At 31.9% G+C, this 15,394-nt stretch overlaps 1 protein-coding gene across 10 annotated transcripts in view; it reads left to right on the forward strand.

Moving 5' to 3' along the window:
- LOC117123299 (dystrophin-like) overlaps positions 1-15,394 on the forward strand; it is a 271,629-nt gene that overhangs the window by 100,193 nt on the left and 156,042 nt on the right. For all 10 annotated transcript variants that reach the window (XM_033269187.1, XM_033269186.1, XM_033269185.1 and 7 more), the window contains 8 exons: positions 896-1,057; positions 3,470-3,598; positions 3,981-4,154; positions 5,037-5,363; positions 5,814-5,996; positions 8,941-9,084; positions 9,632-9,790; positions 13,986-14,657. In XM_033269187.1, coding sequence (XP_033125078.1) covers positions 896-1,057; positions 3,470-3,598; positions 3,981-4,154; positions 5,037-5,363; positions 5,814-5,996; positions 8,941-9,084; positions 9,632-9,790; positions 13,986-14,657 — 1,950 coding nt within the window. The remainder of the gene's footprint in view (positions 1-895; positions 1,058-3,469; positions 3,599-3,980; positions 4,155-5,036; positions 5,364-5,813; positions 5,997-8,940; positions 9,085-9,631; positions 9,791-13,985; positions 14,658-15,394) is intronic.

The following is a 15,394-nucleotide window of genomic DNA, read 5'->3' on the forward strand; positions in this document are numbered from 1 at the left end:
TATGCAATGTGATATGCAAATTTTCTGCATATACAGCCTTGTGTCTACCGCGGTGCGGTAGATTAAGGCTTACCGCGGTAGGATAATTTGGCGACGCTCCCTAAGCATCGATTGAATTATACAGAAAGTAAGTCAAAAACAGAAAAAATAAAAAAAAAAGAAAATAACAAGAAATTACAAAGGATCCTAATTCATTTAAATTTACTACAAATTGAAATACAATAAAATAATTATGATTTTAAAAGATTATACAAGAAGAAGAACAACAGTGAGGTTCTGGGGTCAGCACCTTGTGTGGACACAAAAATAGCATTAACTTCACTATTTATTTTATAGTGGTCTTTAATTGCAGGAAAAATGTTCATTTGGGTCCACCAAAACCATTATCTTTGGTCACTAAATAGAGTTAGTCTTTAATTGGAGAAAACAACTGATGTTAAAAGATAGGAATTCAAACGGGACAACAGAAAAGTGGTGTTTAATTGGAGGTGGTCTTTAATTGGAGGGAGACCTGTATCTTATTTCGTATATCAATTCATTTTTTGGAATGATTCAGTATTATGATTTAATAAGGTAGAAATGTTGAAATATTTAGAATGTTTATTTGTACAAAAAAAAATGTTATTTAGAATGTTCATATGTACAAAATTAAAATGTCTTAAAATAAAAAAAAAAAACTAAATAAAATGTCTTTAAAAAAAAAATGAATACCAAGATAGGATTCGAATTCACAACATTTGGTTCTTTAAAACACATACTTATACCGACCGTGTCATCCATGTGGCTTGCACTACTAGGGGTAATACAGTAGCAGTAATGTACTGTACTTGCTGAAACCCCTGTGTTGTTTGTAGATGTAGGACATCACCATATAAAAATTTATTATTTTCATTAGGCAAAGCGAAGACAATCAACGTTAGAAACAAATGTACAGTTACTTCAGAGATTGGAAAGGGACATGCTCTCCCTACAGAATTGGATCACCACTGTTGACAAGACACTTATGGGCAGGCTAGCCTCAAAGATCTCTGCCACTGATGTCCCTGAGGAATTTGAGGTAAAAGAAATATATGTAGGCATACACCATAATACTATATATATATTATTATATTACATAGCCTATGTAAATACGAGTACGTGATTGGTTGAAATGCCATCACGTGACTAGCGCTACGACGATCAAAAACGTTATATTTTCCCATAGGGAAATATAACTTTGAAAAGTGACCGGTCTCCGACTTCACCGGATTACACCCGCAGTGAATTGCTAGTCGAGCACACGATCGATCGCTCATGAATTGTGAATGTGGAAAGCCTAGCGCTTCGAAAATGGCGACTTCGAATAAGTTTAAATCTCTCAAAGAAGACGAATTGGATAGAATTATTGACGAAAAGGGTTCTCGGTGTACAAAATTTGTTGTGAATTCATCCGTTAATGTAGGCCCACTCAGTGAATATTGTAAGGTCAAGGAATCATCAAATTAGGTCTAGACCTAGGCCTACTTTTGCATATTGAAAATTTCACAACGGAGCTCAACGCGTTACATTTTTCGGTCATTTTACGCTTAGGTAAGGAGAGCAAACAGTGAATTTTAGGCTAAACGATATATGTTTGGCTATGTAATATAACAGATATTGCCTTTTTTATCGGTGTAATATTAACATTTGGTATCCCCTTGGGAATTATATTTTTTTCTCAGGACTATATTTTCCCTCAGCGCTATGCGCTTCGGGAAAATATATTTCTTCGAAAAAAATATAATTCCCTCGGGGATATCAAATGTTATATTACACCTCTAAGCAGGCAATATCTGTATAATATCGTTCCATTAGGTTTCTAGTTGTATTAAGTTTATACGTACAGGTATTGTGTATTTTTATGTTCTGCTAGTCTCCCCCTTTCATTTTATGGCCAAATAATTGATACGGTATCAAGTAAATTAATAAAATTTGTTTCACTCTAAAAAATGGATAACACAATACAATATTCCTTTAATTTGGTTAAACAAAACCACAACCAGAAACAGTAGGGTTGTTAAACAGCCATGTAACCATATGAACCACTCCCTAAAAATATGAAGAAGTTAGAGTAGTACTGTAAATATTGCTGAAATAAATAGATTACCACAGTCATGTCGTCACCACACCAGGTGGCGCCCTCTGTCGCCAACCAGACGTTGGTTACCGTCCATTACGCCTGAATAACTTCAATCAATAAAGCTTGCATTATATTAGTTATCGAACACAAATTTAATCAATTAAAAATTTACAAAGAAAAACTAAGATAAAACATCTTAATAATTATGTTAGAAATTGGGATCACTGGTTTGTCAGTGGAGATAATAGCGTCCAGTTGAACTCATTTTGCAATGATAGCAATGGAGTAGTATCACGTTGTATCGTGACATAACACTGTAGTACTCTATAGGAATGCATAAAAAAAAGTATTGTGTATTAAGCAAATCTGGTTATTTGGAACCCCTTATTGCTGTATAAGGCCAATAAAACAAAATTCTTGTGTTTGCCATGTTTTGAAGAAAATCCAAAAAATGGGTAGGTCAGTAGGAAAAGGTTTTTTTTTATTTTATTTATTTTTACCAAAATTTTTTTATGCCTAGAAAGTTGAAAATACACAAAAATACAACAAAGACCATTTTTAAATCTATATTGAAGAGCAAAACGATTGCTTAATAACACTGTTGCATCTCCTACCGTCGCAAGATGGCCTATTCCAGACTTTTTACGCACATTAAAAAAATATTTTTCAATGTAAAAAAAAAAAAACTAAAATGCCTACTATCAAATTGGAACATTTTGGGTCGGTCGGGCGTGGCCTACACAATAATTTTTTATTATTTATCCTAAGTAAGTCCTTGAATAGTTGAGAGAAAAAGCTTTCTTTTCAGAGTTGAACTCATGAAAGTGCTGTAGGATTTAAAGGTGATGTCACAGCTCCAGTCTTATCTTATAGTTTGACGGCATAGCCACCGAGTCTTTACATAGACTATAAGCCAATTCATAGTTCTAACTGTGCTGTCCATAGTGATGGTGATTTAACATCAGCAATCATAAAACAAAAGGTTTAATTACAGATTTACTTGTAAATCTTTTCAATTTTACCAAGAAGGGTTTTTGCCGTAGTAATCTGTGATTTTTTTTAATTTCTTGTCTGTTAATTTTCAAAATGTACTGATGCAAATTATTCATTTTTGTGTCAGCTTTTTATGTCTACTTGATTTACTATTTAGAAATTCTCCTGAAACATATCATATTACAGTACTATGTAAAAAAAAACTGCATTACTTCCTCCCTATAGCATTATCCGACAGTTACTAATAAAACCAGACATTTTGATAAAATTTTAGTTGAGTCCATTTGTAAAATACCATTTCCCTTGAGCAATTAACTGTACTGTATATTGAATCTGTACAGTGATATCAAAACCTTCCTTTGTTGTCTGCTCCCCTAGCAATTGAGGTTAGAGTTTGCATCTAGAGAGACTGATTATGATGACATCGATAGCCGGGCTCATGGTCTCATAGAGCAGACGCACGAGGGCGCCTCCCATAGGATGCAGCAGCAGATAGACATGCTTAGGGTAAGTGAAGAATGATGGATGCCATTTAAGGATAAAGGTGATTTTACATGTCTTTCCCATGAGCTGCCATGATTCATTGGCGTAGGCTGGAAGTGGTGCGGGGGTTGCAGATACACCCCCCTGCACCCCCTCTCCATGGCAGCAAAATAGTTCACAAAGTGTGTTAAACATTTAATTATTGGAATATTGATTTTGTTTTACATTCTCAAATTTCAATACTAATAACATGTTATATTTATATAGCGCTTAATACCAACAAGGCCGTTAACCCTTCACATTACTACACAGGTCACATTCATTCTTCATGTCTGGTGACATTGTCAAAATACTGAATATTGTAAAATGTCATATTAGTATAATTTTTTGACTATTTTTTCTACAGAAAAACCTTGATGAGTTGCAGTTTAAGTTTCGTAAGTTCCAAAAACCAGCTGACTTCGAACCAAAAATGCTGCATGTTAAAGAAATCCTAGAGCGTGTCAATGAGGGAATAAAGGTCCTTGACCTCAAAAATTGTGAACCTGAGGTCATTCAAACGCAGCTCGATGCCTGCATGGTAATTGAATTCATTATGTAAATTTTTCCCACCCCGCTGAATTCTGCCTTCTGCCGGGGGCTTGAGTTGTTTGATATTTAAAATTTCAGATTGATTTTGAATATTCAATTTAATGGTGTATTGATTTATGAAGCATACTTTAGAGCTGTTTGAGCGGATTTAAGAGATTTGATGACACGGTTGTCATGAACATATGCACTGGGCGAAACAATTGCACAAGTTTGGTCATATAACGCTATTAGTTTTTTAATGCCCCATTTTAGCTTAGTGACGTGGTTAGGTTTATGTTAGTAGTACCGTCTTTATTTAACACTATTATTTATGCTGACCTAGTTTTGATGAAGCGTATGTAATTTTCGAGAGTAGAAGACAGAATTTTCTAATACAATGCTGTTTGTTGAACTACTGTAAATACATGATATACACAGAAAGATGTATTTGATGAGAGAGAAATGATTGTGGTTGGCAAAATTAAATGGAAATATAAATTAATCGTAAACCATACACTGATGTACATATTTAATTATGTTAATACCAGTATATATTGTATGAATGAGTAAGAATAGGAGTGAATTATTTAACTACCCCCCATTAAAATGTAATATTTTTGTTTATATTAGTCAATGATTATATATTCTGTACACCGTTTGTATGTCCTATGATGTTTCAAGTGACTTTTTCAGTATAAAAGATTATCATTCAATGTTCATGTAATCTATATTAATATCAACACATTTATTTTATTTTAAGAAAACATTACCCTGTTTAATTTCATGAATCCATTGAACCTAAAGGGCTTCTAAACAACATTAAGTGAGGCAAATTTCATAAAACAAAGAAATAAAATTATAACAAATTTCTCTAATTTGATTTTACCTAAAGGGCTTTTACAAGACATTAAGCGAGGTGAAAGCCGAAGTAGAATGGGTCATCAAATCCGGCCGAAACATTGTCGAGAAGCGTCAGCTGGAGAACCCTGCCGAGTTGACAGAGAGATTAAACGGACTGAAGCAGCTGTACAACGTTCTCGGAAAACGAGTAACAGAAGGAAAGCAGGAACTAGAGAAAGCACTGAAGCTATCGCGCAAACTCAAGAAGGAAGTGATTGCATTAAGTGAATGGATGAAAACTGTCGGAGATGAGTTGAATCGAAGGGAATCGCTGAACAAAATTGCAGACGATTTAAAGGAAGAACAAGAGTGGATGGAGGTAAGTCGGATTACTCATTGGCTACCTGTTTGCCTGCTTGAGATATGCTGCTGTCTATGCTGCATTATTCTTGCGGAACATTTCTAGCTATGATTAAATCTCCAATCTTTGTGGAATACCATGTAGCATTAGCATATATAGTATCATTTTCAATCATGTCCCTATGTATTTCTTTTTGGTTGAGATGCCTGTACCTTAATTGCCAAAGAACAGAAGTGTAATTATTGTTGTGAGATTTCAAATTAAAATCCCAGGACCCTGAGCCCATAACCCAAACATTAGTCTGTCTCCCACACACTTATTTAATATCAGCTTTTTTTGTCCACATGAAGGGTAGTATGAAAAAAAAATAAAATAGGAAAGATATTGCTGTATTGGAGATGCCTTTATTTTATTATAAATAAAAAAAACCAAGGTTTATTTTATACTGGAATATTTGCTTTGATTCAGAAACTGGAGTTTGAGTCAAGAAAATGTAAACCTAAATTGAATGAGATGAGGGATGTGTCGGAGAAGTTGTCAAGACTTAGCAAGTGTGATACGATGATGCCTTTGCAAGAAGATGTCATTCAGTTAGAAAAACAGTATGCAGACTTCCAAGAAAAGATTCTGATGAGGAAGAATGCAATAAAGGTACGTAGTTTTGGCTTTGGACGACTTGTATCACATGGTGGTTGATTCGTACTAGTGAAGGTTAAAATTGTCCAGCAGCAGAGGAAGGCTGTCACATTCTGGTACTGTAGTATAAATTGCCCTTGAAGGTGGACTATTAGGGAGCTTTCGTATTGCAAAGATGTAGAACCTACAACGTAATCAAGTCGTGTTCTGAACATTTTGCGTTACATTCTCTCCCGAAGTCTGGAACGGTTGAAAATACATATAATAAGTTCCTGTTTGATTTAAAATCAGACACCAGATTCAACATTATTCCAAATTTATTGTTAAAAGAACAATATATTTTATTGAATAACAATATTGTTACTCAAATTCTAACAAAATTTAACTCACAAATTTTGCAACTTTAAGATATGTTATGTTATGATAATGTAGTCTGAATAATAATACACTTTTGAGAAAAACATTTTCATCCTTCAGGATTACAACCCAATTCCCGCTGTTTACAGGTCAGGTGCTGATTCCAGCTCACATACAAACATATTTTATTATTTTCCATATCACTGATGGAGAGGTTTCTGATATCAAAGTTAAAAATAAATGTAGCATTTAAAATTTGTTTTATTAATGTAATTCCTAAAGCACATATTTCTAGGAAGCTTAACAGTGTCCCATATTTTTGAACATATTTTAATCTCCAATTGGCAGGTATTTCTTTAAAATAATAATTAAGTATAGAAGGTTGTAAGACCGGAATTGGCTATATAGTTAATGCAACACGCTCGTATCTTGTAAAATTGTTGTTTTAAATGCGGTGACGGTGCAACATAAAAAGGAATACGCACTAGACTGCTAATAGCACATAGTTTTACTCAGGAAGTTGTTAAAATTTTAATGCCACCAAGTCGTATCTTGAGAGACACTCACTTGTTTACTGATAGTTTTGAGAACATGTTGGTGCAACCATTTAGGAAAGATTCCTTCCTCCATGGTGAAACATGGTTGTTACTAGAATTATTTATTTATTTATTTATTTATTTTTTTTTTATTTATTTTAAAATAGATTCTTGATAAAATTTAGATCTATTGTAAAAAAAAACCAATACAATAAGAAAGTTATTCTCAATAATCAATAAATCATAAAAATATCAATTTGTAAAAAATCAATCATTAGATAGATTTAAGTTTTTTGGTTTATTTTTTAAAGAGTAAAAAATAGATAACATATTAATTAAATGTGTACATTTGTTAAGTGTGTTAATATTATATAAATACACATTAACTATGGTTAGTACATCCATTTGAAAACATAAAACCACCTTCAACAGCAATGTGTATTACCACTTGGATTCAAAGCCTAAAATTTCTGTTTTCTCGAATAAAGACAAACCCAAGATACGGCCTAGTTTTTTCTATTATGAGGAAATATGTTTATTTCAATTCTAAACAAATAAAAAATTGAATAGGAATGTAGCTTTTATTGATAATATTAATATAGACATTTCTATATGCACCTTTTTAACAAAGAATCCAAGACAAGATGATATCCTCTGTTTGATAAATGTTGGTTAATTTAGCCAAATATGAAACAGCATATAAATGATTAAAATAATCACAGAAAAATGTTAATATTTAAAAAAATCAAAGTTGCTTCGATCTTGCTCTAGCCCATTGGTATTCATTACATTTAACTGAATTACTGTAAATGTGTTTAATAATTGTTTTTTTTTTCTTTGTTGGAATTCATGAATTTCAATGAATTTTTATTTTTGATAATTGTTTTTTTTTTCTTTGTTGGAATTCATGAATTTCAATGAATTTTTATTTTTTTTATGAGAACTATCTGCCCGCTGTATTATTGATTATTCTGAATAAAGTACTATAATTATTAAAGTTTTGCAAACCATGAATTGATTCTTACATTGAAAAGTGTGGTTTCGATTACAATTGTCATTTTCGTAATATACAAAATCAAAGTATGAAATTGCAGTCGAATTACAATTCAAGTTATGTGAACTTGTACTCCTTAAGCATTACATTCAGACTCAGATTAAATATTTGTTTTTGTCAGTCGTTATTTATTTATTTATTCAACTTTCTTTTATGAGGGTGGCTCTTAAAGCGAGGCTGACTCAAAGAGGCCCTCATAACAAACACAAAACATATACAGTGATAACAGTAAAATACAGAAAGCACAATGATAAAGCATATTTTTTAAAAAATTTTAAAAACAATTACAAGAAAACAATATATAAAAGTTATTCTCAAAAATCAATAAAATTTATCTCAAAAAATTTCAATTTCTATAAATAAATAATAAATAATTGAAAAACTTCATCGTTTTTCATTTAGGTATAATAGATGGATTATAGATTTTCATAAAGTGCTTGTTTATTCCTGTAAGCGGCGAGTTTCTCTTTGTTGAAAAAAAAAATGTATTCATAATTTTGGTTTAGTATGATGATAGATCATATGATTTTGTATAACAAATCTAAACAAAAACTTGTGTTTTCATTGTAATTGTTATTGGTTGAAAATAAAATTGTGCTATGTTGACTTAAATTAATTAGGTATAAATTAAAAAAAAAATTTACAAATGAATTATTCAATGAATGCCTACAAATGCCTTGTTTTTTGTCTCCTATGATAGATGTAACAAAAAGATAGCAACATTTGTTGCTAATAGCCAGATGTTTTACATTGAATACAACATAGGCACTATCTTATCTACAGTAGCATAATTGTACATTTGCCATTGGATATTATAGTATATCTGATATTCCTATTAATTTTCGATAATTTTGCAATAAACACCCTTAATGTTTTTACCAGGCGTATTGTGTAATAAATGTTGGATGAATGCCACTGAACAAAATTACTAATAAGCTGGCCAATATGATGACTGTCTAGGTATAAACCGCTTTCCCTAAGTTTATCATAATATCTGTGTTTCGTTTAACAGGAGCACCAGGATCGCATCAACACGCTAAAAAGCAACGTGAGTAGCATACGATTGTGGTTGACAGCGGTGGAGAAGTCTTTGCGTACGTCTGACAGGCTGTCCCGAGAAGATAAGGCCGCACCAGAAGAGATTAATAAGTACAAGGTATACATTATTACAAGTATTCCATTATGTTAACAAGTGTTTAGTAGTATTTAATAATGTCTAAAATTTGTTTTAAATAAATGATTATTACTGTTTAGTAATGTTTTAGTCAAGTATTTAAGCTTGATTATACCATTGCTTATTTATCTTATATGCTCGTATGCAAAGCGTTTTAACGATAGTACATGAATTTTATGAAATCAAGTAATAGTAAAGTTATGATATATAAAATCCTATAAAGTATTCAAATATACTGCTTCTAAATATTATTTTCTCTTTGCATTGTATTTTTTTAATGAATTTTTCATTCAATGATTGTAACACACAACCCAGTGGATTATACCACTTATTTTAAAGGGACTGTCAATAAACATTAATGTAATGACACCAGTGTAGTTAGGGTACTAGTTGAGTTCTTGCCATATAATTTCAGATAATTAGTTTGTTCTTTGCCAAATTCCAAGATTTTCTTCACTGACAAAACCTTATAGATCAGACACTTGTTATATTATCATGGTAATTAAATGATTGTAATTTGTTGCTATAGAAACTGCAAGATGAGGCAAATGAACTAGTTGTACGTGTTGAAGAGACAAGAGATGAAGCCATGGAGCTTATGCAAGGTGGGGGCGAAGGTCGTAGAGTAGTTGAACCAGAGCTCATTGCGCTAAACCAAAAATGGGAGGAAGTTTGCAGACGAGTTAAGGTAAGTAAAATCATAGGTGATACAACAACACCTTAGATATACAGTAACCTGTAATTTTAGGTTGTTTTAATGATTGTAGAGTTCTTCATTTGACCTCAAATTCACAATATATTAACTAATAGACCGAATTAGCGACGAAAGATGACGTCATCACAATTTGGTCGAGTGGGTATAAAATTGTAAACAAGCCTGAAATTCCTATTCTATAATGTTGGAGTTTTGTATGGGCCAGGAAAACAAGCCAAAAAATCCAAAGTATGTGGTAAGATACTTTTTAAAACATTGGTAGGTTAAGGAAGGTTCATAGAACCATCAGAAGATGTTTGATTTGATTTTCATGTAAAATTAAGTTAAATATACGTAGAGTTTTTACAGGCTAGGCCTCGGCCCCTGACACTTATTGCACGACAACGCGACATGGCTGGATGTGATGATTGAGTGAGGCCTGACTGTAAACGTTCAGCTCCATGCTGTCGTCAGTCATTTTGTTTTATTGGTGTGAATTTAGGAACATTATTCAATAATTTTGAATAACTTAACTCTCCTTGAAATCTGCAAGTACAACACATTTCATGAATTTTGCAACAAGCACATTCATCGACCGACGCCATGATTCACTGAAAGTGAATACACCGCTGTCGTCGTCGTGCTGGAACACAGGCAGACATGACCAATGTATGTTTTATTCCCAAAATAGTACGATTTATTCTCGTTATATTTCACATTTGGCAAACACAATCGTAGAGAAAAGATGATGTTACATTCATAAACATGTAACAATAGTTTCTGTTAATTTAAATCACGCTCAACTTTACACACAAAGCGTGTATGAGACATTTTAGTAAAGGCTATTTTCTTAAATTACTGTGTAGATCGCCTATCTTTTGTGCGTTTGTTTTGGTTCAAATACCCACTAATAGCCGAACAGTGTCGATCGATAATTCGGTCTATTAAATGTTCATTATATCCAACTTATCAACATTTTTATCCGAGTCTTTGATGTATTTTAAATACTCCAATTCTTGGTAAATCCAACAAGGTTGTTTTTGTCTACAGTAGTCTATACTTTAATAAATTATAATTATATCATTGTCATAGTTGTTTTACTTTTCTCACAAATGACAGACTGAATTTCTGTAAATAATAAAAAAAAAAAATACTAATATCAAACTAATTTAAGCATTCATGAACATATATATTTTCACCTTAATTTACAGTGTACTATAAATTCCAATGAAATATATCTTGTTAGCCTTGTAATCAATTACACCATACAACTCCAAGACACAGTTTCAGATTAGCACAATAAACAGTCAAGTTTTAAGAGAGACCATGGCTCATTTCCCTTGTGGGGCATCAACATGTGTGTGTGTTGTCTAATGTAAATTGACAAATAGATGATAAATAAATTAATGAAGGTAGATTTTAGTAATTTACTAGCTTCGATCATATCATTTTCCTTCTGTGACATATATGGCAAAATATTGTCTGCAGATACTACTATTCCCTTTTCACCACTGGTGGTTCACTTATTTTGATGATGTCAATCCCAGTTGCACTCTAAGTCAAAGCAGTAAAAACTTAGTAGTACCAAACTGGGAAAACTTTGGAATAATCTACCAAATGAAATCAGAAAAATGCAACTAATATGACCATAGTCAATTTCAAAAATAACATTTGTCCTAATTTACTTCAAGATTGAAGTTTTATAATAAGGTTATTTGCAATTTAAACTTTTTGAATGTTTATCGTGCCATATACAATGTTTTTTCTTTTATTTTTGATACTTTTTTGTTCTGTTTAATATTTTACTTCTGTTTATATTCTTAACATTGTTAAGAAAACTGGACCATTTTGAAAAGCAGTACTGCACAACTAAAATGCTATCCAGTCGAAAAAATTAAAAAATAAGTAAATATATTTTAAGATGGTTTTTCAGGCATTTTTCCAGAAGACGAACATGTATTTGTGCGACACAGACTGGTGAAGGACTCGCGCATGGATTGTTTTCTATTAAAACTTTTTATACTTTTTATTTTATAAGTTATATTAAGTTATTTTAATTGTAATTGTGTACATATATTTTTATGTGATTAATATTGTTTTATGACAACAGTTGGTGATACATGTTTTTTAGCTATAAAAATTGTTACTTTGATTCAGTTACTTATTTTTTTATAGTATGAATTTATTTCACATATTATTAATTTTATTAATGCAATTTTAACAGGCGTTTAAAATTTGTTATATGATAAAGATGTATATTGAATATAAATGTATCAAGTTACTTTATATTTACACATTTCTGTCCATTGTTCATCTAGGATTGTTACTTTTTTATAAGTGTTTTTATATTTCCATCAAGTTTATTAATCTCCTTACTTAATGAACTACACATTTTTTTATAAGAACCAGTAAAATTTTGCCCAGGCTCAGTGTTCTTATTTTTTTTTACCGATTGCAGGTTCCAAATGTTCTTAATTTGTTCTAATTTTTTACATAATTTTCAAACATAGAAAATTATTATTGTACAGCAGTATATAACTGTACTGTGTGTTTAAATGTATTACATGGTCACACCTAATACAAATAAGGTGCAGACTCATAAAATTTGTTGGTTTTCTATTTTCTTTTTTTTATGAAAAGTCATTTGACATTTTTCCTCAGCGTCAATCTCATTTTCTTCTTAATGTTTATGCAACTTCAGCCTCATTGTTTTTATAAAATGTGTCCTTATTAAAAAAAATGTATATAATGACTTTTAAGTACTCCACAATCCCTGCAAGATTTGATAGAATGTGGAATCACCCACCAACCCTTCCCTCTCCCACCCACCTCTCCCCACCTCTATTAGGATATTTTTGTCACTTCATTAATTTTTTTAGTTCATAAAGCATCATTCCATCTTGTAATAGGTGAGTTAATTCATGGTTTTAATTAAAAGCTTCATAAAGAATATATACATGGAATGGATGAAAGATGAATGAGCTTTTTTTTTTTCGTGCTAAATCAAACTCCCTAAGCAAACTAAAACTAATTAAGAATTAAAAAAATGATAATAAACTAGTTTGATTCATGTACTATGCACAATGTGATTGTATAAAACAATGCCTTTTTAACCTCTAAGTGTCATCAATCAGCTGCTGAACTGATAATTGTCAGAATAAAGTTGTTTGTTTCTGTTTAGAATTCCTGACTCAAGTTTGTTTATCAAGTGAAGATTATAGTAACAAAGTTAATCATCTGGTGCACAAGCTCTTTGCATATTTTCTTTATCCTCACCCTTTCTTTCTACTTCAACAAACTTCCTAGTTACCAGTTCCATTTGGGTGCAGCATTATCTTGTACTTAGGCCTTTCTTTCATTTCCTTGTTGATGATTCAGATTTCTGGGTTTTATTCATTCTGGATCTTCTAATTTTTGGTCTGTCTTTTTGGTGCAATTATCGGTGGTTCAGTAAGTGTACAGATTTTATAAGCTTCATTTTGAACATTTTTTTTCAGTAAGGCCACACTCTCATTTAGATGATTTTATAATTTCAATTTTCATTAATAATCCTGTTTGCTGAAAATGTAAACATTCTTACTTCCTCACATCTCTGATTGGTTTTGACGGAGCATATAGAGCCTTAGTTCCGTTTTTATCAGTACATTATCTCTGAACTTTATATTTGTACATGCATGTAGTTACTTGTTGACATTGAGATTCTACTTTTAACCTCTGTTGTAATGAATTTTGTGTCATCTTATTTTGACTATGGGTGTGTTTCTACTGATAAACACAAATAATCAATTTTTTTAAACCGTTTTTTTAATGAATTCCAGACAGCCTGCTGGCGTTGCAACTGCATTTTTTGATTTTTCGAAAATCGGTTTTCATGACGGAAATTTACGTCACCATTTTGTATATACAACACGTTGTTTTCCTAACTGTATAAGATAGTATCTTTCTCATTCTGTCATGATGACGAGGAGTAAGATACGATCTGGGGCGAGAAGGCAAATGTTTTTCGGCTGTGCTCATCAGCACAATTATCCATTGCGTGTTTTTAATCGACTTTTTTTAATCGCTTTTTTCAAACTGGTCCCGTTTCTACTGCGAGAATAAAAGCGATTTTTCAAAAAAGTGATTTTTAATCAATTATTTCTTTCCAGTAGAAACAGGCCCGATAACTTTTTCCAAATTCTTTCTTCAGGATCAGATAGCAGTACAGAAGCAGCTAGTTGCTGAGTTGGAAGCCGAGGAGAGCCTGAAAGAGGAGCAGGCTCGAGTGACTGCTGCTACGAACCTTGAGGAACCTGTTGGGATGGAGATCGAGGACGTCCAGGAGGCTCAATTGGTTGTCATGCCAAACAATTTCTCAGAGTCACTACGTGATGGTTACGAAGATTTAACTGCCAATGACAGCATTGTTATTGGGAACAAAATGGTTGTTGATGAAAATGAAATCGAGGAGATGATGTTGTCTCCTGTTGAGAATAACATTGAGAATTCCATTGAAAATGAAGTTGAATCAGTTGAGATTATTCCCATTGAAATGAAACTTGAAAAATCAGCACCATTAGAAGCGCTTGATAATGAGCCACAGCTTATTAACGAATGCATTGAGATGACAAATACAAAACCAGTGGAGTGTAGCACCACATTAGAAGACTTTTTTAATAAGATGGAATCGGAGAAAGACCAGAGTGAAAATGCTCAGAAAAGTCACCAAGACCAAAACTCACAAGGTGAAATGAGTTACGTTACCGAGTTCAATGAGATTTTGGATCAGACATTGTTTGCTATTAATCTGTTTGACAATCGTTTAGTTGATGGTAACCTAAAACGAGAAGATTTTGAAAATGATCTTGAAAACACAATATTGGTGAGTTACATAAAAATGTAGATTGCTGTGTTAATAGAAATTGAATTGTTTTCAGATTTAAATGCATTATCCTAATACTAATTTAAATATATATATATATATATATATATATATATATAATTTAATTTTTTTTTTTTTTTTTTTAAATTATAGGTGTTAATTCTTAATATTCGTCACCCAAAATCACAAAAGGGCTGTAAACTCGCACTGCACTATATTGAGAAACAAGCCTCCATAGCCATAATAGGCTGTAGAACATGAATTTTGTGCGAATTGGGTTTTTTGTAATAAATAATGTATAACTATTAATCTTACTATTCCTTAAGTTTGAGTTTAAAATTATAACTGTAAGAGGTAAAATTCAGCCATTTTCAGATGGGAGTTAGTGAAAAATGAATAGAAACCTGACGATTATTCATACGGTCATAACTTTGCTTCCAGATACTCGATTGAGTTCATTTAACTGTCATTTTAAAGTAAATGATGTGTTTTGGCCCTTTTGTGAGCTTGGGTCACATTTACTCACTTATAGAACAGAGGTATATAAAAATAGAGCTCCTATTTTAGTCTGGAGCATTAATACCTGGCATAACATTTATTTGTGTAAAATTCTCTTGATGACAAGTAGGGATGAAAAAGCAAAAGTCTTGTTGATACTTTTTACCTATGCCAAAGCCTCTGGACAGCTTGGAAAATGTAATGATTTCATGGTTTAATACTAGGTTACATGTGAAGAG

This window comes from Anneissia japonica, unplaced genomic scaffold, assembly GCF_011630105.1.
Source record: "Anneissia japonica isolate Jap-2015-1 unplaced genomic scaffold, ASM1163010v1 scaffold287741_len385558_cov193, whole genome shotgun sequence".
In the NCBI taxonomy this organism is placed as follows: Eukaryota; Metazoa; Echinodermata; class Crinoidea; order Comatulida; family Comatulidae; genus Anneissia; species Anneissia japonica.